Source organism: Setaria viridis, chromosome 1 (assembly GCF_005286985.2).
Source record: "Setaria viridis chromosome 1, Setaria_viridis_v4.0, whole genome shotgun sequence".
NCBI lineage: Eukaryota > Viridiplantae > Streptophyta > Magnoliopsida > Poales > Poaceae > Setaria > Setaria viridis.
This window is the reverse complement of record NC_048263.2, coordinates 25,619,994-25,641,943: the sequence shown is the minus strand read 5'-3', so window position 1 is coordinate 25,641,943 and position 21,950 is coordinate 25,619,994. Positions and strand designations below refer to the sequence as shown.

The 21,950-nt window shown below is 44.7% G+C and overlaps 2 protein-coding genes across 2 annotated transcripts; both read left to right on the top strand.

The window, feature by feature from the left end:
• Positions 1-5,466: 5,466 nt before the first annotated feature.
• On the top strand, positions 5,467-11,069 carry LOC117833635 (protein ADP-ribosyltransferase PARP3). Its single transcript, XM_034713218.2, has 18 exons — positions 5,467-5,902; positions 6,600-6,949; positions 7,051-7,246; positions 7,347-7,457; positions 7,542-7,599; positions 7,709-7,778; positions 7,890-8,064; positions 8,148-8,281; positions 8,370-8,610; positions 8,736-8,863; positions 9,062-9,138; positions 9,216-9,376; positions 9,461-9,670; positions 9,742-9,844; positions 9,945-10,027; positions 10,113-10,262; positions 10,352-10,534; positions 10,639-11,069. Exons 1-18 carry the CDS (start codon positions 5,900-5,902, stop codon positions 10,708-10,710), a joined length of 2,505 nt encoding a protein of 834 aa, XP_034569109.1. The 5' UTR covers positions 5,467-5,899; the 3' UTR covers positions 10,711-11,069.
• Positions 11,070-19,053: 7,984 nt separating this feature from the next.
• On the top strand, positions 19,054-21,525 carry LOC140221646 (uncharacterized). The gene has a single exon (XM_072291382.1). The coding sequence runs from the start codon at positions 19,054-19,056 to the stop codon at positions 21,523-21,525; it is 2,472 nt and encodes an 823-aa protein (XP_072147483.1).
• The last annotated feature ends 425 nt before the right edge of the window (positions 21,526-21,950 follow it).

Below are 21,950 nucleotides of genomic sequence, written 5' to 3'. Positions count from 1 at the left end.
GTCACGCATCCCCTTCGCCCTGTCCTGAGCAAGCTCCACCCGCCGGAGGACACCACGCCACCGCCTTAGACCGACAAAGCTCCGATCGCCTATCGACACCCGGACAGCGACCGCACGAGCACCTCGCTCCGCCAACCCACGGCTGCGGCAAAGCCGCGCTTACACACCTCGAATCCCCGAAGGCCAATGACCGGGAGATCCTATCCCGCGGTCTTCGTACCCCGGCCAATGGCGCTGCCGCCAATGGAGCTTCGGCCCGCAGCCCACCGAGCCCTCCGATCCTATCCTCCCGCGCCCGATGCTCCGCCTCACTCCCCCGCTCCTCCTCGGCTCTATAAAAGCCACCCTCGCCTCACCGCGACCTCACTCCGCTCACCCAAACCACGCCGCTCCCCTGTTTCTCTGCACCGCCACCAACCCTCCCATGGAGCCCCTGTCTCCACCGCTCCCCGCACCTCGACACCTCCACCGAGAGCTCCGCCACCACCCCGCGCTCCTATCCGAGCGACTTGTTGCCCTCCCGGAGCCCTGTCATCGCCGGAACTCCGCCGCCAAAGCCGCCTTCCGTCCCGAAGCCGTTCTGCCGCTGCCGAGCCCGCTCCGATACCCCAATCGCCGCAAATCCCTCCCCGGTGAGCTCCTGCGTCTTCCCCGCCTGTTCTTGCCCTCAATTGACCCCGAGACTCGTCGGAATCGAGTCGAGCTCGCCGCTGGCCGCTGCAAGGGCCTCCCTGCGTCGTTCTCCTTTTTCCAGGGGCCTGCATGCAAGAATCAGGGACCCATGCATAATTTAACCTTAGACGCAAGGGTTAGCTTGCAAGTCTGCCATGGTTAATTGTTTTAAATCGGCATAAATTAGTTTAAACTTTGTAAATGCACCATAAATCGTAGAAAAATCAGAAAAATGCCAAACCACTTTTGTTGGACTCAGTGATCTGCCTAGTTTCATCAAAAATAATCTTGCTCATGTTACTGTTGTAAATAATACACTATAGTTTTATTTCTTGCTTACGCCTTTTAAATCATAGTAAATCAAAGAAATACTAAAAAGGTAAATCCAACTCTGTGGTGTATGTTTCAGTGAGTAGAAGCTCAAAAAAATACTTAGGGCCCTGCAATAGAACTTTAAATCACTGTTTTAACCTTATATTTGGAATCTAGGGTTAAATCTTTCTTTTTGCATAGGTTCTAATGTAGAGCTGAGAAAAATATGAAACTACTTGGAGTAGCTTAGTTTTGAAGTGTAGTTTGTAGGAAAAATATGGAACCTGGTCAGAAATAGAAAGAAACGCACCTTCCTTTTTAGAACATGATAAATAGGAGAAAAATATGGGAATTAGATGCCGTTCTTTAAAAATCATGAAAAATTCACCAAAGTCTCTGTAACACGCCTTCAATCCACTGTTAAAGTTTCACCCTCAGAATCGCTGTAGGTTTTGAGATAAAAATGGTTAAGTGCATGCTACCCTTGGTGGTACAATACTTTTAATTCTTTTTGTACTCATCCTTTGGATCCCAAATTTTTACAGTAACTCATTAATGACATAAGTAAGGTGCTGTAATTTTATCAGTGCCATATGTTATTATTTGTTTGTGGAACCAAATTTTGGATAAGGAATCGGTTTAAGTGAATAAAGAAATGTAAGTCCTAATAGGCTTAATGGGTAATTTTTGGAAGAGGTAAAAAAAAACATTCAGAAGTAAATAACTCTCCAAATGAACCCCGAACAATCCTAAAAGCGACCTCACCTTCCTTGTGAAACTCTAAGTTGTAAGAATCTTAAATATGTACACAATCACCATCAAAGTCAACCTCGAGTTTAAACCATAACCCACCTTACTTCATTAAATTAATGAAAGTTAGAACCTTGTTTAGGTGAATATGGTCGAAATGCAACTTTCATTCCAGCAATAAGTCATGTCTTGCATCCTTCGTACGAAAGCATGGCAAATCTGAACTCTTTGCATATGCATGTTGTGTAGAAGCTAATATCATCGACGGAACCTACGAGCTCCACCCTACGCTGGAAGAGGAACCCGCCGCAGAGCTACATCACGCGGAAGTTGAGCCCGAGCTAGATCAAGACCTTGAAGACCCACTAACTTTTCCTGAACCTGAAGGCAAGCCCCGGTGCATGCTTCCCTTTTTTAAATTTATGCAATATGTTGATGCTTACGATTGTGCATTTACGTTTGTAGGAGTTGATTGAAACCGTAAATGCATGAACTTAGTACCTTGATCTGAACACTAGTTGCTAAGGTCGAGTAGTTGCTGTGGTAAATAGGACTCGGTAAAAGTCGAGTGATTGTTTGTCACTCGCGAGTTATAGGAGTTGTTTTTTACTCATACTACAACTATAAGGATGACGGACAGGACCGGGAATGGTTCCAATGTGGTGGTTTGCCCCATCTGTCTAGTAATGAATTTGCTAAGGTCGAAACGTGTCGGCGTTCGTGATCAAGTGTTTGAAAGTACTAAACTCATACCTAGTATGGGATAGGGAAGCCTAGTACCTCATTGAACTGGGGCATGGCTTATATTCCTGCTGTCCTTGGAATGTCGTTCCCATGGTGCATCATGTGGATGCAAGTACGGTCATAGTACGGCAAGAGGTCGGGACCATGGAGTATTGCATGCCAAAGGAAGTTTGGACCTGACACGTGCCTAAGGGATCGATAGGGATAGCTGACAAATGAAGCGACCCTCATGGTGCATGGATGTCGTGAGATTAGGTTCACCATGCATGGTTAATAAATTCGAATCGATTCGTCTGCATCTCACAGTTTGGGACTATTTGATTACTATTCTGCACTAAGTAAAGATGGAACATGATGATATTAATCTTAATGTTTGGTCTTTAATTGTTTGGAAACAATGCTTGCTTAATATAAGTTGCTAATCTAGATTGGTTAATGAACTTAGAACTTGAGCTAAAATATTGAAAGTAAGGACCAACTTTAGGCTTTCGCAAAAACAAACCCACAGCCAAAGAGCCTTGCATGTCTAGGAGTCGGTGAAGTAGTTATCACCTGTTGGGTCAGTCTTGCTGAGTACTAGTTGCTCAGCCTTGCTTATGGCTATATTTTCAGGAAGTGCTGAGTACGAGGAAATGGTTGCCAGTTTGACTTGGCCGACCCAGCTTCCTCCGGGTTGGTCGGTCGAGTGGAAACCAGCCTCAGACAGCGTGGATCGTTGAATGGATATCATGGTCGGCTTTGCCATGGTATTATGTATCATCGTGTAGCTTCCGCGTTTTACTTCTTCATTATTTACAACCTTGCAAATGCTGTTTGGATTTCAAAAACTCTGATGTAATAAAGTGTTGAACTATGTTAATGTGATGGAAATGTTGTAATCTCTGTGCCACTCACCTTCGTGTGAGCAATGCTTCTTGATCCTGAGTAAGTGGTTTATCGGATGAAATCTGACGGATGACCAAGTTGGCTTGGTTAAAGTGCATGATCGCGTGTCAGGTGACTTAAGTGCATTGTAGTCAAGTTAATTTGGACGGTTCCGCCATACAAAGTTCTTGAATGAAGAAGAGAAAAAGATGAGAGACAACGTACAATTATATATCCATATAAAAAGAGGCTTCTACACGGTAACCTATTTTTCGTTATGTTAAATAAATGGAAAATAAAGAAACGGATTGATCGGCCAAACCATGCCTGAGAGGTTATAGAACTTCTATTTAGTTTTATGTATGCATAAACGGGACCAAGGGAAAGGGAGATGAAAGCTGTGTTTCCACGGTGGTTTTTACCTAATTAAGGACAAAGTCGTCTCATTGTTTGCAAATTTATGCCTATTTCGAAACTCCACCGAGAAAGCGGCGGCCGCACTTAAAATGTGGCAAAAATTAACAGCTCCTGGTGTAATCAGTCCATAGCAACGAAGCTTGAAGCCCTTTAGCGCAGCTAAATGCTTAGCTACCTAATCCCCTAGCGGCGAGATCAACACCACACAACGCAAGTTGAAGTCTGTCGATAGAAGAGCCTCTGGTTTCCTACTCATATTCGTCGTTGGTAATTTGCTTTTCCATCAGTTCGTGACCTTTTATAGCTGTTGTTCATGCCAAAGCCCAAGTGCATGTGTTCCTCCACGGCACGAAGGCTCTTGATTGAGCCGGTGATGATGAGCTAGGCAATGACAGAGAAAGCTATCTGATGCTCACGCTCTGCCTCCAGCGGCTGCGGCGGCTAAACACGCTTCTTGCTCCTGTTGAACAACGATTGCGCGCTTGATCTACTTTGGATGCATGAGAATAACGGGAAGAGAGAGGGATTGGAAGGATCGCACGACTAGATGATGCAATCAACCTGCAGCAGCAACCAAGGCAAGCGGGCGGCTCCGGCAAGGGGGGCGAAAGATGTAGTCGACATGCAGCAGCGAACAGCAACATACATCGAATTGGCACGCATCAAAGCAGTGCGGCAAGGGGCCGAAAGATATAGTCGATCGACTTGCAGTAGCGAGCAGGGCAATCGGGCGGTAGAGGCGAACTGGCACGCATCAAACTGGTGTGGGCGTGTGGCAAGGGGGGCAAAGTTCGAGTCGGCCTTCAGCAGTGAGCGAAGGGTTGAGGTGAATTGGCACGCATCAAAGCAGTGTGGCAGGGGGGCTGAAGTATCAGCAAAATAAGTAGCAAGAGAGCGTAAGGTCTAATCAGCAAAATATCATGTTCGTCTTTGCTTAGCTCGATCAGCATACTAAAGTGATTTGTTATCACAGACCTTTATAATTTTTTATAGTCTACGAGGACAAAGATATCGATAAAATCAATGGAGAAATCTTCCACTCGTAAACTATGTTTTGTGGACATATGGACATATCTTTTAAATTTTTAATTACTAATTTATTCATCTCATATCTTAGTGAGGGGGTGTTACTATAAGCCATCATGTTCATTGAAAAGACCTATATATCACCATATAAACCCTCATGTTCATTGACAAGGCCCATAAGTTAATTGAATAAAATAAAATAATCTACACCATTGATAACTATGATCGATAGCTAAAGCAGAACTAAAATTATAGATATCCATAGCTAAATTAGAATTAAAAACATATCAAATATGATGGCAGCTAAATTCATAATTATAAATTGTAAACATAAATGACTAAATGTAGAATTAAAATTTAGTAGTTTATTTTTTATGTAAGTTGGAAAGCAAAGTACATAAATAAAACAATACCAAATTAAGGAACATACGAGACTATAATTCAACTCATATTGTCATTTTCAGAAATAAGTATATTTCTCACGTATTTATAATGAGTAATCATCCATTATACGACACCCTCGATGCTTCGCAAAGCAACAATACCTCTTCAATGGAGAAGGATAAAACGAGATGGGTCTTCAGAGATGCCGTCTCTAGCTTCAGCATGAAAGATAGCCTCTCGAGCACCAATCTTCACAGCCACACCAAAAAAATTAAATTAAGGTAATCTAGTCGGGCTATTAGCGCAGGCTATCTTGCTGGTGGTGCAGGACTTGACTGCTACAGGCGCGCTAGACGCTGGACATCCCTTCCGCCGCCGCTCCCCTTCCGACCGCTCCACCGCTTCCCATCCATCTGCATCCGAGCCCCTCGGGCCTCGGCGCGCTCCCACGCGGCCACATACCCCCGGCTTCGTGTCCTTCCCGAATCACGGAGCCCGAAATGCTCTGCATGTGACCGGGCGGCAGGCGACGTGTCGCGGAGGCAGGCGGGCATGGGCACACCTGGAGCCCCGCCGCGGCGACACCCAAGCTCCCCATGCCTACCTCCGCTCCACCTCCCCTACCCGCACTGGCCTCCGACGGTCCGCCCCCGCGCCTATTTATCCCCATCGATGAGGACGTTTGAGGGTCTGATGCTTCTTGCTGCCGTCTTCTTGTCGTCCGGTCGCCATGGTCTGCTCCCCGGTTCCTTTTTCTCCCTTGCCACGCACATTGCTCTAGTCTAAGATATTTGCTTTGTGTAGTAGACTAAGTATGCAGTTAGATGTTTGCTTCTATTTCTGTCAATTTTGTTTTTCTTGGTTGGAAATCGGTGGGGACGTGGTTCTTGGTATATTGCAAGAAATTAATTTACAAGCAGTTAGATTGGATAAAACAAGGATGCTTTGTTATTCGTATTTGTTGCAATTTTAGTGTTTTTCTATGTCACTATTTTGTTTGTTATGCTTCTGCCCATCCTGGAATTCTCTCAGTTGCAACTGTACCTAGGATTGTCCCACCAATCATGATTTAATCAGTCTTTAGACTGTGTCAAAAGAAATATTGGAATTAAATAGTGGCAAAGTAATTGCTCACTGTCCATTTGTGTAGATATTGTACATGCTGTGAAACATCACCTATTATGTTAGAACTATATGCCGTGTATCCCATTTGAAAGTGGGGAAAACTATTACTTCCTTCTAAAAACGTCTATCTCGAATCGATCAGTTACGGTTTTGCGTGTTGCTTCATATAAGATCCTTCTGATACATACCTGAAATATAATAGATCAGTTCTGTTATCATTTAGTGATGGTATTTTCTTCCTACCAATTTGTCATGTAGTTCCGATTATTTGTGTGCCTGAAGAATTTTAAACTATGTTCTTGGAGGTGCACGAAACGAGATCACGGGCGCACGCAGCTGCCCAGGAAGAAGGGAAGGCCGCCTTAAAAAAGCAGAAAACAGAGAGCAAAGACCAGGAGAGGGGCCAACATGTAACCTCAAAGAACAAGAAGTCTGCTGAGAATAAAGGGCAAGATGGAGAATCAGAGGCACCAATGAAGAACAAGAAGCTCAAAGCTGAAGAATCTGAGCCTAATGGGAAGGGAACTGCTGCAAGAGAGTTTACAGAGTTCTGCAAGGCCATAGGAGAACACCTCTCTGTTGAGGACATGCGCAAGATCCTTCAAGCCAATGAACAAGATGCTTCTGGATCAGAGGATGCAGTTGTTCAACGATGGTACTGAACCTTCTGAAAGTTTTGAAGTTCTTCAATTGAGATTATAATCTCTTTCTCACGCAGTCACACTAAGTGCTTAACCATTTTCTCGATGGCTGCAGTGAGGATATGATGTTCTATGGACCCCTCGAGAAGTGCCCAATATGTGGTGGTCAGCTTGAGTTTAAGGGGTGGAAATACAAGTGCACCGGGAATTACAGCGAGTGGGCCCACTGCACTTTCAGTACTAATGATCCTCCAAGGAAGAGTGGCCCTATAGAAGTTCCTGAGGACATAAAAGATGATTTTGTCCACAAGGTAATGAGATGCAAATTGCATATTTACCTGGTTCTGCATGAATAGGGTATAGTTAACTGAATTCTCATATGCAATCTGCATTTTGTTTATTGTTTTGCAGTGGCTGAAGCAACAAGAGGGAAAGGAGTTTCCTAAACGTGATGTTGATGAAGAGGCCCACATCTTCTCTGGCATGATGATTGCCTTGTCTGGACGGATGTCACGCTCACATGTAATGCGTTTGAATGTCCTCACTGATCCCACCTGTACTTTGAGCTTCATGAATCTTACTTTGTTGATGCCTGAAAATGGTTAGGGTTACTTCAAGGAGCAGATAACGAAACATGGAGGGAAGGTCAACAATTCTGTGCTTGGTGTGTATCATATATTCCTCCTTCAGTTGTGTCATGTACAATCTGTTTGGTGTTTGATAAATGTTATGGCAACAGATTCTTAAGGATGTTGGTGCATTTCTGTTCTCAGGTGTTACCTGTGTGGTTGCTTCTCCTGCTGAGAGAGATAAAGGTGGCTCTGGAGGATTTGCTGAAGCGCTGTAATCCCTTGCCTAGTACACTTATGTATTTTACATGTTCCTTACTCAGAGCTGAAATAGAAGTAGACAAGCAAAGTTTGATTAAATTTACAACTGATACTTGATGCACAGGGAGCGTGGGACTCCTGTTGTTAGCGAGAACTGGATAATGGATAGTATCGAGAGGAAGGAAGTTCAACCTTTAGCTGCTTATGATATTGCTTCTGATGTTGTTCCGGAAGGCCGAGGACTCCCTCTGGGCCAGCTTGATCCAAGTGAGGAGGCCATAGAGACCTTAGCTGCAGAGGTTGCTTGCCTTAATCTAGTGCCTTTTCCGTGTATAATTGCAGACTTATTTAATTGCTCAATAGAAATGATTGAATTGGGCAGGTTAAACTTGCTGGTAAGAGAGCAGTGCACAAGGACTCTAAACTTGAGAAAGATGGGGGGTGCATCTTTGAGAAGGATGGCATAATTTACAATTGTGCTTTTGCTTTGTGCGATCTAGGATGTGATATGAATCAGTATGTATCTCTATTCTCATATATATTGGGGGCGTGGTTTCCTTGGAGTGTACTTTGGTTCAAGAACTTCATAATTTTTTCGATGCAGGTTATGCATTATGCAGCTGGTTATGGTCCCTGAAAACCGTTTGCACCTATTCTACAAAAAAGGTCCAATCGGTCATGACCAGATGGCAGAGGAAAGAGTTGAGGATTTCGGTAGCCGTGTCAATGATGCTATTAAAGAATTCGTTAGGTTATTTGAGGAGGTTACTGGAAATGAGTTTGAGCCTTGGGAAAGAGAAAAGAAGTTTGAGAAGAAGAGTATGAAGATGTATCCCTTGGACATGGTACTTAGCTATCTTGTTTCTTTGCGCTAGATTTCATGCTTTCAAGATGAGGTTTGCCCTTCTAGTGTTTCCTCGTGATTTCATAGATTCAAGTTGTGATTTGTTGTATGTTAATCTTGTGGCAGGATGTTGGGGTTGATGTGCGTCATGGAGGCGCAGCACTTCGTCAGTTGGGAACTGCAGCAGCACATTGCAAGCTTGATCCAGCTGTTTCGTTTCTTGTTAAACAATTATGTTGCCAAGAGATTTACAGGTATCCAAGATAATTACTTTCTCATTCTCTCGAAAAAGATAATTACTTTCTCAAGTGCTAGATAAGTATTTTGAAAATGATGTGTCCTATGTTTCTTAGAGAAATAATGTAGACAAATGCAATACTTGGGTTAAATTTTCTGCTCTCTATCTCATGGGAGGATCATCTAAACCTGGTTCTTCATATCTTCTGTTATAGGTATGCTTTGATGGAGATGGCTCAAGACCTGCCTGACCTTCCCATAGGGATGCTTTCTGATCTCCATCTGAGGAGAGGTTAGAACTTCAGTGCTTCTGTTTCCACTATCGTTTCCACTATCTAGCAGTTTGTCATCAATTATTTCAACTGTCAGGGGAGGAAATGCTTCTTCAGATGAGGCGAGATGCAGAGTCAGTTCCAGAATCTGGCCCAGAAGCTGATGCATTCTGGACAGAAATCAGCACCAAGTGGTTCACTCTTTTCCCTACAACTCGACCATACGTATTGAGGGGATTTGAGCAGATTGCAGACAATGTAAAATCTACCTCGTTGCAATTTTCATTATTCCTGTGGCATGATCTGCTTAGTTGAAATTTTCACAATTCATTTGGCATGCAGGTAGCATCTGGTTTGGAGACAATACGTGATATTAACGATGCTTCTCGTCTCATTGGGGATGTGTTTGGTTCGACTTTGGATGATCCACTGTCTGAATGCTACAAGAAGCTGGGTTGTTCTATCAATCCTGTAGCTGAGGATTCAGAGGATTACAAGATGATTCTGAGGTATCTGGAAACAACATATGAGCCTGTCAAGGTGGATGATGTGGTAAGATATCATACTCCTACCTGTAGATCCCTCTTCCTCCAAATATGTCCAATGATAAAACTTCCGTGCAGGTTTATGGTGTGTCTGTTGAGAGGATATATGCTGTAGAGTCCAGTTCATTTCCTTCTTATGAGAAAATAAAGAATCTACCAAACAAAATTCTTCTCTGGTGTGGTATGTTCTCTTACTCAATTCTCCAAATGATGAATCACCAGTGCTAGCCATGATTCGGTGGTGCAAGCTAATTTAACATTGGCATTTTGTTTTTGCACAGGAACTAGAAGCTCCAACTTGCTTAGGCATCTACATAAAGGATTCCTGCCTGCTGTTTGTCACCTTCCTGTGCCAGGGTACATGGTAAGCAGCCCATTGCTCATGCAATTCACTCCTGATCAATAGATTTGAGTGCTGTGTGCTAAATGATTGATGTTGACATTTGCAGTTTGGCAAAGCCATAGTGTGTTCTGATGCAGCAGCTGAAGCCGCTCGGTACGGCTTCACTGCAGTGGATCGTCCAGAAGGGTACTTGGTCCTGGCTGTGGCCTCTCTGGGGAACGAGATAACTGAAGTAACTGGCACCCCAGGGGCAGAGGTACTCGACCTACACTGCTTCTCCTCTAGTTGGCTGAGCCTGTCTCTCCTGAGTGAACACTGACGCTCTTATTTTGTTTCGACAAACAGGATGCCCAAGGCTTTGAAGAGAAGAAGATAGGCGTGAAAGGCGTCGGGAGGAAGAAGACCAATGAGTCGGAACACCTCACCTGGAGGGATGGCGTGAAGGTCCCCTGCGGCAAGCTGGTGCCGTCGAGGAACAAGAACGGCCCACTCGAATACAGCGAGTACGCTGTCTACGACCCGAAGCAGGTACGTTGCTTTGCTCAGGTTGGTCAATGCAACATTGTGGTCATGTCCCCTATTGGCTCTCCCCAATTGCCATCGATGTAAACTGAGGTGCTTTGGTTCTGCAGGTGAGCATCTGCTTCCTGGTTGCGGTTAAGTACGAGGAGCAGAACATGGAGGTGGTGCCGGACGACGTGTGAAGCCGGTGCCAGCACTGGTCGCCCGCCGCATTTTGCAGTTGTGAGTAGTGGTTGTGTGAACTGGTAGGATACCATAGTGACCATGAGGAGCCTGGGTTCCATTTTGGGCTGCCTCGTTCTGTTGTTTTGTCATGGGCTCATCGCTGTTTGTGTTAGGGTGGAACCATGTAGTGGTGCAGCAGGGGAGTGCTACTGACCCGTGTTAAGGGCGCGCTTGCTCTGTGGCTGCAGCAGCATGTAAATATTTGTGTTGGATGTTAGCACGGCTTTGGTTTAGCACTCTTTGAAAGGATGCTTCTGAAATCTCTACTTTTTATCTTAGAAAAAAAGGTAACTGCGCCAATTTCTTCTAGGTGGAATCGCTACTCGTAACGTCTGAATTTTGAGGATGGAATATTGCTGGTTTTCGAGAGGACGGGCATTTGTTTGTTCCGGTAGGAGTATTCATTCGGCTGTTTCTCCGCACGCTCGGTCTGAGCTCGCGCATCTGTTCGTATCATCCATGATCATTGTGCTTCGGGGTAGCACTCCATATCTTTTTGTCATTTGGCATTATGATTCATGATCAGGTGGCCTCACGGATGCAAGCGTACAAATTTGTACCTGGCTGGTTATGTGTAGATGTACTCATGGTCTCATACTGGTCCCTTGGACCATGCTCATCGCAGCAGTTTCCCCTGCGAATTGGAGAGGACAATAACCAGATACTGAAAGGCGTATGGGTGATGGGTCCTCAGTGATTCCATCGTATGTGCTCTGAACTCCGTAAGCGCAAGAATGTCAGAATGTGCCTCGTGCATTGCCCGCTCTTTTGTTTCTTGTTCACGTTGCTAATGAATTTTTTAACTTTATTTTACCGTATGAAGTACAGTTACCGTGTTCTTACGAATCTTACTTGCCAACAAACCGCAAGATACTGGAGCTGTTAAGATCATGCATGCGTCCTTGTGAGATCAAAGCATTTCTTCCGCAATGATGTGGCACTGAGATCTAGTTCAGGACGGCTGGATCAAGGGCATAAGTGTGTCTGTGACCGGTTGTTATGTACCTCCCATCTGATGTGATCCGAGCCATCATCTTGTTCTCCCCTGCTGTTTCTGAAATTTTACAGCGGTTCGAGGTTCCTCAGGTTTTTCTCGTTAAGGTGCATTTGCCATGATGCCACTGGTGCAGGCTGAATCCACATACTCAGGAGAATGGTTGCGACCTGGTTATTCATTTTGATCCGTACTTTCACATACTCAGGAGAATCTGCTCATGGCCCTGAAGCAGACGAAACGGAAGGCGTGCCAAGATGAATGTAGCGCAAGAATCACGCCTGTTTAATCTTTCTCTCCTACAAATTTTGTGAATCTTGCGAAGTAGGTAATGTTGGCAGGACTAATCCATACGTACCAAGTTTCCTTCTTTAAAAGAAGGTTAACCATCTATCTATTTATCAAGTTAAATCATCTATCTATTTACCAAGTTCGTCATTTATCTTTACGATTCGTAAATTTTTCTGGGGAAAATTGAGGATGAAACACACCCGCTGAGGTGTATCTAGCGGTATGTAGAGTAGCAGGTGAGTAGGAGATGTGACCAGGGAACAGAGGATCGAAATTCATGCTCTCAAAGAGCTCCTTGTTTCTTGTATAAATATTAAGTAGGTAGGACAAACGAAAGGTACAGTATAGTAGACCATGTCGAATGATGATGGCAGTGGCATGTGCAGTGCATCGCAGGAATCCTGTGGAGCGCACCGGGTACTGTCTTGGACTATCTATTTGTAGCCAATCATAGTGTGATAACAACTAGCAGGTGTTAAGAGAAAGTGAAACTGAGGGTGCGTTTGGTTGCATGTACTGCATGATGTAGGCATGGATGATCCTGGATAGGGTGGTTCAACCAATTTGCTTGTACCATATAGTTCACTCTAATTAGTAGAATAATGTATTAAGTGGGATGGCCTCATCCTGGATGAGTTGGTCCAATTCACCCAACCAAACAAAAGGATCATTATATTTTGAATCATTTCATACATGAATCAAATGATACAACCAACCAAACACACCCTGAGTCAAATATATGCCCTCGTATTTAAAGTATTCAAAATATATGTCATATTAAGATCTCCGTTAGTACCATCGACATACGAAGAATTATACGAAGTCTTTTATAAGATATCAATAATCATCATGAAAAGTAATTTTAGATATTAAAGTATCTTTATTTAAAATATGACTTTCATAGGAATTGCAGGTTAGGCTACGCCAATTTAAAAAATGTCATGTTTTGAATAAGAGGGAGTATATTAGAAAAACAGATAATGCAGTAAAGAGCACAATCACATTTCTCCATGTGAGCTTGCTTTCTCCAAATATATTGGCAGGACACTTGATCGTTTCTTTTTTTTTAAAAAAATTACAATAATAATCAAACCAGGCGTAGTTGAGCCTATCAAAGAAATTAAAAAAGAAACTTGGGGTATTCGAGCGGTCACTTCTTGTTCTTGTTCGCGACTTGCTCAATGTAAATGACGGCGGCTAATGGCTGCGGGGCGGCGTGGCGAGCATCGGCGTTGGCCAGCGCAAAAGTGAGGCCACGGCGGAGCTGCAGTGCACGGTTTCCAGGTCGCTATCACGTGCATGCATCGGGAGATAGGGGAGAGGGGAACAAGGGTGCCAGCGGTTGACGGGCTGGACCTGCAGGTCGTCAGTAGTGGCGGCGGGATGGTTCGGGAAGATAGGCTGGCATCCTAGGCCATGTTGTTGGGCCGGCTTGGCCTGGCCGGTGGGCTGTTTTGCAGGGGAACCTAGGTCGGTGATTTTAATCGGCCGGCCTGGTGGGTTAGGCCGAGGTTTAGGTGGCTAGGTGGGCTGGTTAGGTGATTTTTGGCCCGTGTTAGATTGGGTAGTTAGTTTCGGTTAGCTTATAGGTTTTAATTCAAACTTGAAATTAGGTTTCAAATTTGAATCCACTCAAAAGAAATCAGAAAAAACAAAAGAAAATCCAACTCACTCATGCAAGGTTCATGATAAAATATTTGTAGTGCACCATTTTATTTACTAGGAATTTTATGGGAAGGAGCAATTCGGCCTTAAATTATGAATAAATTTCATGGCTCATACAATTCAAACAAAATTTTTTGAAAACCCAAATTTTGCACAAAATAACATTCCAGAAAAATTCTAGGAGAATCTCGTCCTCGAGATTAAAGCTACACTGGGTACGTTGGGGGTACCTCGCTTCTCAACGTTGCATGCACACCTTTGATATCTTCAGCTTCAGTGTAGTTGCTCTTCCAAAAGTCATAGGTTCTGATCGACGATCTCTTAGTTTCAACATTAGTTCCAAAAGGAATCGTGTCCAACAAGTCTTCCTTAAAAGTTTAGGTAGGATTTATTCATTTATTTAAGGAGTAGCTAGCTAATGCACGCAAACAAATCCACTCAGGCAAGAAGAACATAAGAACCATGGAAACCATGAAACTCCATATCACTCATGCAATGGCACCATACAAAAGGGGTGTATCTTGAGGTCTACTCCAGAAACCTTCAAGATTACACGAGGATCAACATCATACTACTACATCGAGAATCATGGGATGGTAGTATCTAATGCCACTACACCATGGTGAGTCAGTATAGCTCAAACCTAGCACTACTCATAATGGTGGTCAACTCAGTTAGAGTACTGGAAGTCGTCGTCATCGTCCATGTCTCCTGGGTGGTACTCTAGGATAGGAGTGTAGAACGAACCCGACTCGTTGTCTGAGTACACTAGCAGCTCAAGCGGTGCTCCTCCGTACAGCTGGGTGAGCGTAGACAGTGCCTTGGTCATCTCCTCAGTAGCAACTCTAGCGGGTGGAGACATCACCTGAGTGTACAATCTGGTCGGAGGTAACTCAAATCTCTCTAAGCGGGGCTCCCTCCTGTGCTCTGTCGGAACCCACACGCTCAGCTCCTCCAGCTCCATCACCCTCCTGCGGTCCGAGTGCTCCCACGCTAGTTGACCCCTCCTACGGTAGCAACGTGCTCCAAGGTGAACCAAGTTGTAGTAGTTGCGGTGTAAGCCCTGGTGTAGCTGGTCCAAGATCCCATCCTTGGCGATCAAAGCTGAGTCCAAGGTATCAGTCAGTTCATCGTTCTCCTTGAGCAGGGTGTCCTTCTCCTAAATGATATTGTTCTTGGCCCTCAGCTCCTCCTCCATACGAGCAACTCACGCATCAAAAGTGGCAATCCTCAGCAAGTCTCTCTTAGAGCAAGTGACCTGAGCAATGGTCATCTTGCACTCAGGCAATGGTTCCTCCAGTTCATGGCTGTCAAATTGCGCTCGAGTCCTAATACCTTACCCTCGAGAGCTGCATTGGTAGCGACACAGTTGTCTCACCCCTTGCGAACTAACTCAACCTCACCGTCCATCCAGAACAGTGCCAGGTCCTGAGCATGGATGCAGCGGGAGGCCACACAAAACTTCTCGTCGGGCTTAGCGTAAGCATCCTCGTAGTACCGACGGGCCGCACTCTCGACATCTCTCGGTCCGTGACAGGCCCTAGGTAGGCAACGGTAGGGGGTCTTGACCAACTTCTCACGGAGCTGTGCGTGCACCTCATGCATGGCTCTCCTGGCGGCGGCTTAGTGAGCATCTGTCACGGACATCTCGAACGCGTGCACCATGACCTTGTCAAACTCTAGTACCTTGGGGTCGGCGGGCATAGTCAACTTCACCTCAATGGGCATGGTGTCCACAACGCCCTTCATGCGGCCCTCATAGCACACGTCCCAGGTGCAGACTCCGACTCTCTCCAGGCACTTGTTAAGCAGGGCGCGAAGGCCTCCAAAGCACACCCCGCTTCCAGCTAACGAGTACCACTCCTCGGCCGACATCTGCAAAACATTGTCAGGGTTGTTAGTAAGCCAGATAAGTTAGAGAAATCGAGGTGATAATAATAATTATTTAAGGAATGGTATAACAGTCAAGGAGTATATATACTCAGTTCAATGATTTGTTAGGCTTCCTAGTCTACCGTCTGTTGCTAGGAATAGTCCTACGGTCAAGTATGGCTCTGATACCAACTGAAATGAACCGGATTTTTATTTCTGAGAATCCGACTCCCTGTACCCTTATGATAGTTCCTGGATCAGTAGCTATCACATACATAAGTCATTTCAGCAAAATATCATTTTCATATAATGAAATTACAGTATAAAATTAAATATTTACATTCGAAACAACTTAGAATACGAATATGGTACAAGCCCCTTGGGCTAAACAACAAGTAGAAATCCTACGAAGCGGTAGCTAGGCTTCAAGTTTTCATCTCCAGTCCTCACCACAGGCATTCTTGAGCGAAGCGACGCATCCCTTCTCCTCACGATTTCTTTGTGACCAAGCCTGCACTCCAAGTCCAAACCTACACAATCACAAACTGTCCCAAGGAATGGGATAGGTCCACATCACCATCCGTATATGCGTAAACTTTAAGTGGCCTAATACTAGTAATCAGAAGTAGTCAAGGAATAGGCTCGGGTTTCCTATGCAGCACAAGCATAAAGAATAAACTTCCATAACCATCAACCCATCTCTCATCACATCGGGAACACCTGCCTCGATAGGGTCCCTATCACCACCATCCTATCTCTGAACTAGGGTCAACGCGAAGACTCCCTCTCTTTGTGTCTCAAGAATCACAGCCGGATCCTAAAGGGAAAGGGAGAGCTTCCCCTCTTCCTGACTGCAATTGTGGCTCACAACACTCACTAGCTAAAGGGGGAGGTAGAGATTTTCCAAAGCATAAGGAACGAACATGTCATAGGGTTGTCCATGACCGAGGACGCGGCTATACATATAGTTTTAAATCTGCAGAGTGTGTACACCTCGACCCATCTCGGAGTGAGACAACAGGGGATCAGCCGACTGAACAACACCCTACCGGACGAAGAACCTAATAGTTACGATACCACCCTGCATCTAGGCTCGGATGCGGTCTCCCACAGAAGACCACCCCGGAACTGTGAAACACTCCCACCGTGGCCAGTCGAGGGCAAAAGCAAATCAACGGGCAAAAGGTCAGCACCACTCTCCCTACACTGATACTCTATCCTACAGCAGGTATGGTATCGTACTTGCTAGTCTTGGCCCGAGCCTAAAGCCATAGTCGGCGAGGGGTGTGCACGTTTAACATATTCCCATGAACAAATTGATCCACTCGGTTTCAGACCGGGGCGAGCTCCTAACTTCCAAAAGCGTCTCCACAACGTAGTCCGCAACTGCACCCATAACAGGTATCGCCACCAACTCCTATGCTCCTCAACTGTGTACTCGCAACAGGTACAAAACAAGGAACATCCGAGAGTGGACCCCAAGCCCCCAATCCGAAGATTGGGTTGTGTAAAGCTCACCCCCGCGAAGTATCCCAAAAACACCTTCTCATGCCGGTTTTATCCCACTCACACCAAGAATCCTAATCACGATATCCCATACACATGCAAGCATCGCATAGCGTATACACACGCGTATATGGTATAGTAGTTGGACAATCAAGGTATAAGGAATAAAGTAAGGCTATGCAGGGTTCATCATCATCATGCAAGAAATAAAGCGCTAGCATACTAATTAAGAAATGCCTAATAGGTATTCAAGTCGGAATGGTCATGAACCTAAGTAGTATTACTCCTCGTAGTAGTCCTCGTACGGCTCCGGCTCCGGGTTCAGCTCCGAGTCTCCGGCAGCTCCTATTTACGCAATTACCATAATTACCAAGGGTCTAATTGCAAAGAAAACCCAAAAGAGGCCCAAGGAAGACCCAAACAAGAACAAGGCCTAGTCTATCGTGTGCTTCATGATTTTAGAAAAATTATAAAACTAGTTTCATAATTGTTGGAGTTAAAATGAATTAGTTATAAATTTTTGAAGTTTAAATCAATTTCTGGAATTTTGAAATAATTGGTGAAAATCAGAATAAACCAGAGAGCGACACGTGGCAGCATCAGAGTGCGCCATGTGTCTTGCTAACGTCAGCAGTGGGGTCGGGTGACGTCAGCGTTGACCCGATCAATGGGTCAACGGTCAGTAACTCAAAGTCAATGGTCAACGTTGACCGGTCAATGGGTACATTGGTTAGTGCGTCCCACGTGCTGACGTGGATCCCTAGTTAGCTATAGGTTAACTACTAGTTAGCTATAGACCGGCTACAGGCTAACTGTTTACGTTAGGTGGCGTCTACGTGTTAGCAGCCACGTATGGTCTACACACAGCTATAGGTGGCTGTAGAGTTGCGGTTAGGCTCATGTGGCAGCTCGCGTGGCGCTGATGCAGCTGCCACTAGGTCAGTTTGGCACGGGGATCCTTTGTGGCCTGTGTAGCCACGTTCACATGTGGTCCACGGTGTTGCCGCCCCCTCACTGGTTGGCTAGAGGTGTGCGCGGAGCGCTCGACGAATTGCCCCAAAGGCAATCCGCGTCGGCGACGTGCGGTTGCGCTGCTCAGCTAAGTTCGGCGAGGTCGGGCTACTCCAACGAGCCCCCAATGGCCCAAGGCTTGGCCTTTGGTCACCTCCCGACGGTGGCACGCGGTAAGGGGTGGCGACGGCGGCAAGCGGCGGTTCAAGGTGGCTCAGGGCACGGTATAAAGGAACGGCCTTTGCTCGGGTTTCGGCGATTGCGCGAGCGTGGCGTGCGCGTGTTTGCGGCGAGGTGCATCCACGGTAGGGGCGGACCCACAGGGTATGCCAGGTGGGCCACGGCATACCCTGAGGCCCAGCACTTACCTGGTAAGTAGAGGTCAATGGGAGATGATTCTGCTGCTTTGACGCTTGATTGCAACGATTCAGCTACCTACGAGACCAAACGGGCAACGATTCAGCTACGAGTCCACCACGGCCCACCAGCCCACGAGGCCACGACTCCTCCCGTGATCCCGTCCTCCGACGCGGCGCGCAGCTATACGTGCCGATTGCCTGGTAATCTAGTATACGAATACGATTCGCCCACGATTTGATGCGCCGCACGCGAGTCAGGCGACGTCTTGAGTTCTCGATGATCCCTCCGTCCGTCCGCCACCACGATTCCTCCGCCCGCCACGCACCACAATTCCTACGCCACCGCACCAGGGCCAGCGCATCTGTGCATGATCGGAGTCTTCTTCTGCAGACTGCGGCAACCAGAAGCTAACACCAGAGCTTCGTCCACAAGGAGGTTTAAGATTAATCTATCTTCTATTATTTTGTTATTTGAAAAAACTTATGTTCTTAAATATTTTTATTTATTTATGTATGAGTGTTTTTTTATTTATTTTGCTATAGTGTCTAGGTAGTTGTCGCACTTACATTACATAGACATTTTTTTTCAGAACGGTTGGATTATGAAGAGAGGCGGAGATATTGCATCTCTTTTTCAGAAACACGCAGCAAAGAAGGCAGCAACAGCTGCTGCTGTTTCAAACACTGTCACATCTCCAGTTGAAAATTTTGCGGAAGAACAGAATCAAGAACAGGATGGAGTGGTAGTTGAAGAAATCACAAATCTTGTTCCCTCACCTCCACAACCACCCGCATCACAAACGCCGGTTTATGACATCAATCGCCTTCCACGTGATCCAAGTGAAAGGCAGCCCATTGAAACTTATCATGTTAATGATCAAGATGCAATTCGAAGAGCATATATTACTAAAGGTCCATTCAAACCTAGTAATCATGATTTTCCATCAAGAAAAATTGGAGGTAGGGATCGCCAATTCAATTTTGTATGGATGTATAATCATGAGTGGCTTGAATATAGTATCAAGAAGGATTCTGCGTTTTGCTTTATATGCTACTTGTTCAAGAAGGGTACCGGGTCAAATACATTTATTGTTGGTGGATGGAATAATTGGAATATAGGAAACAAAGCACTTCTCAAACATAGTGGTTCTATGGCACACAATACAGCTCAGGAGAGATACATTGGTTTTATGAATCCCAAGGTAGCAATTGATTATCGCATTGAGAAGTGGACTGATGAGGATCTTCGTCTTTATAAGAAAAGGTTGACATATTCACTTATATGTATCAAGTTCCTTTTGCATCAAGGATTGGCATTTCGTGGACATGATGAAAATAAAGAGTCTAGCAACAGAGGAAATTTCATTGAACTTTTGAAGTTTCTTGCAGGAAATAGTGATGAAGTGAACAAGTATGTCTTGAATAATGCTCCAGGTAATTGCACCTTAACTAGCCCAAAGATACAAAAGCAAATTATTCATTGTTGTGCCATAGAAACTAGAAAGAAAATAATTGAAGAACTTGGTGATGAGCCCTATGCAATTTTAGCTGATGAGTCTAGTGACATATCACATAAAGAACAACTAGCTCTTTGTTTACGTTATGTTGATAAACTTGGAAGGCCTTGTGAACACTTTATTGGAGTTGTTCATGTAGATGATACTACCTCTTTGTCACTTAAAGAAGCTATTGAGTGTTTACTTGTTAGTCATGGATTGACTATGACTCAAATTAGAGGTCAAGGTTATGATGGGGCTAGCAATATGAAAGGAGATATCAAAGGGCTAAAAACATTGATCTTGCAAGAATCACCTTCTACTTATTATATTCATTGTTTTGCACATCAACTCCAACTAGTTCTTGTTGCTGTTGCCAAGAGAAATATTGATTGTAAGAGCTTTTTTGATCAAGTATCTATCTTGTTGAATATTATTGGAGTTTCTTGCAAGCGTCATGGTATGCTTCGAAATGCTATGCTTGAGAATATCAAGAAAGCACTTGAGCGTGGTGAGCTTGAATCAGGGAGTGGATTAAATCAAGAGATGAGTTTGCCTAGGCCTGGTGAAACTCGGTGGGGCTCTCATTACAAAACTATATGCAACATCATTACTATGTATTCCTCAAACCATGATGTGCTCATTGATCTTGGTGATGATATTTCACATAAGGATGATTGGACAAAGATACATTTTGTGCTTGGAGCATTTGAAACCTTTGAGTTCATTTTCTTTGTGCACTTAATGTTTGTTATTCTTGGATACACAAATGAGTTATCCGAGTGTTTGCAGAGAAGGGATCAAGATATTCTTAATGCAATCTCCTTTGTTAATGTGGCAAAGAATAAAATGCAACAGTTAAGGTCTGATGGTTGGGACTACTTCCTTGAGAGGGTCACTTCTTTTTGCATTAAACATGATGGTGAAGTTGCTGCTATGGATGGTGATTATGTGCCGTATGGAAAATCAGCAAGGTATGCCCGAGCCCGAAACCAAACAAATGATGACCATTTTAGACGAGAAGTATATATTGGTTTCATTGATCAAATTAGTCAAGAGCTTGATAATCGGTTTGATGAGATCAATATGGAGCTACTTTCTTGTATGTCAGCCTTCAGTCCTTCCAATTTATATGCTTCGTTTGATGCACAGAAGATACGTAGATTGGCTGAATTTTATCCTAAGGACTTCTCCAACAATGATTTGCTAAAACTTGAATTGCAACTTGATAATTATATTAATGACATGCGACGAGATGATAGCCTCAAGGGTCTAGACAACATCGTTGATCTCTCAGTTAAGCTTGTTCAAACATGGAGGCACAAAGTATATGATATGGTTTACTTGCTTCTCAAATTGATATTGCTTTTACCAGTGGCAACAGCGAGTGTTGAAAGAGTATTTTCTGCAATGGTTAAAGTGAAAACAAAATCAAGGAATAAGCTCGGTGATAGTGTTTTGGATGATTGTCTAGTCACATTCATTGAGTGGGATATTTTCTTCCAAGTGGACGAAGAAGATATAATTAAGACATTCATGTCATTCAAAAAACAGCGGGTAAACAAAGCAGACAAGTAATATTGTAAGTTTTTTTTATACTATATTTCGAACTATTTATATTGTGATTTGTTATTGTTTCTAGCTTAATCTTTGAATTTATCAAATTGTAAATGGTTTTATTAAATTGCATAATTTTTTTTCGGCATACCCTATGGTAAAATTCTAGGTCCGCCACTGATCCACGGCAGAGGCGTCGGAAGCGAGGCGGTGGAGCAAGGCTGCGACGGAAGGCGATGACTTGGTGCGGCCCAGGCGGGTGCGCACGTAAGGGCGGGCACGCGCATAAATGCGTGGTCTTTCCACGGCCGCGCTGCGCGCAGGCATCTGGTGTTCCAGAGCCGTGGCACGCGCAACTCAGGGGAGTGCAGCAAGGTGGCGAATAGCGGTGGCACACGGCACCTGTACAAAAACCTCGGCACGAAGGCCGGTACATAGAGGCGATG

Coding starts and splice junctions, on each gene's coding strand:
- LOC117833635 (XM_034713218.2), top strand. Junction 7,458..7,541: donor GACGGATGTCACGCTCACAT/GTAATGCGTTTG, acceptor GAAAATGGTTAG/GGTTACTTCAAGGAGCAGAT. Junction 8,282..8,369: donor CTAGGATGTGATATGAATCA/GTATGTATCTCT, acceptor TTTTCGATGCAG/GTTATGCATTATGCAGCTGG.
- LOC140221646 (XM_072291382.1), top strand. CDS start 19,054: ATGAAGAGAGGCGGAGATATTGCATCTCTTTTTCAGAAACACGCAGCA.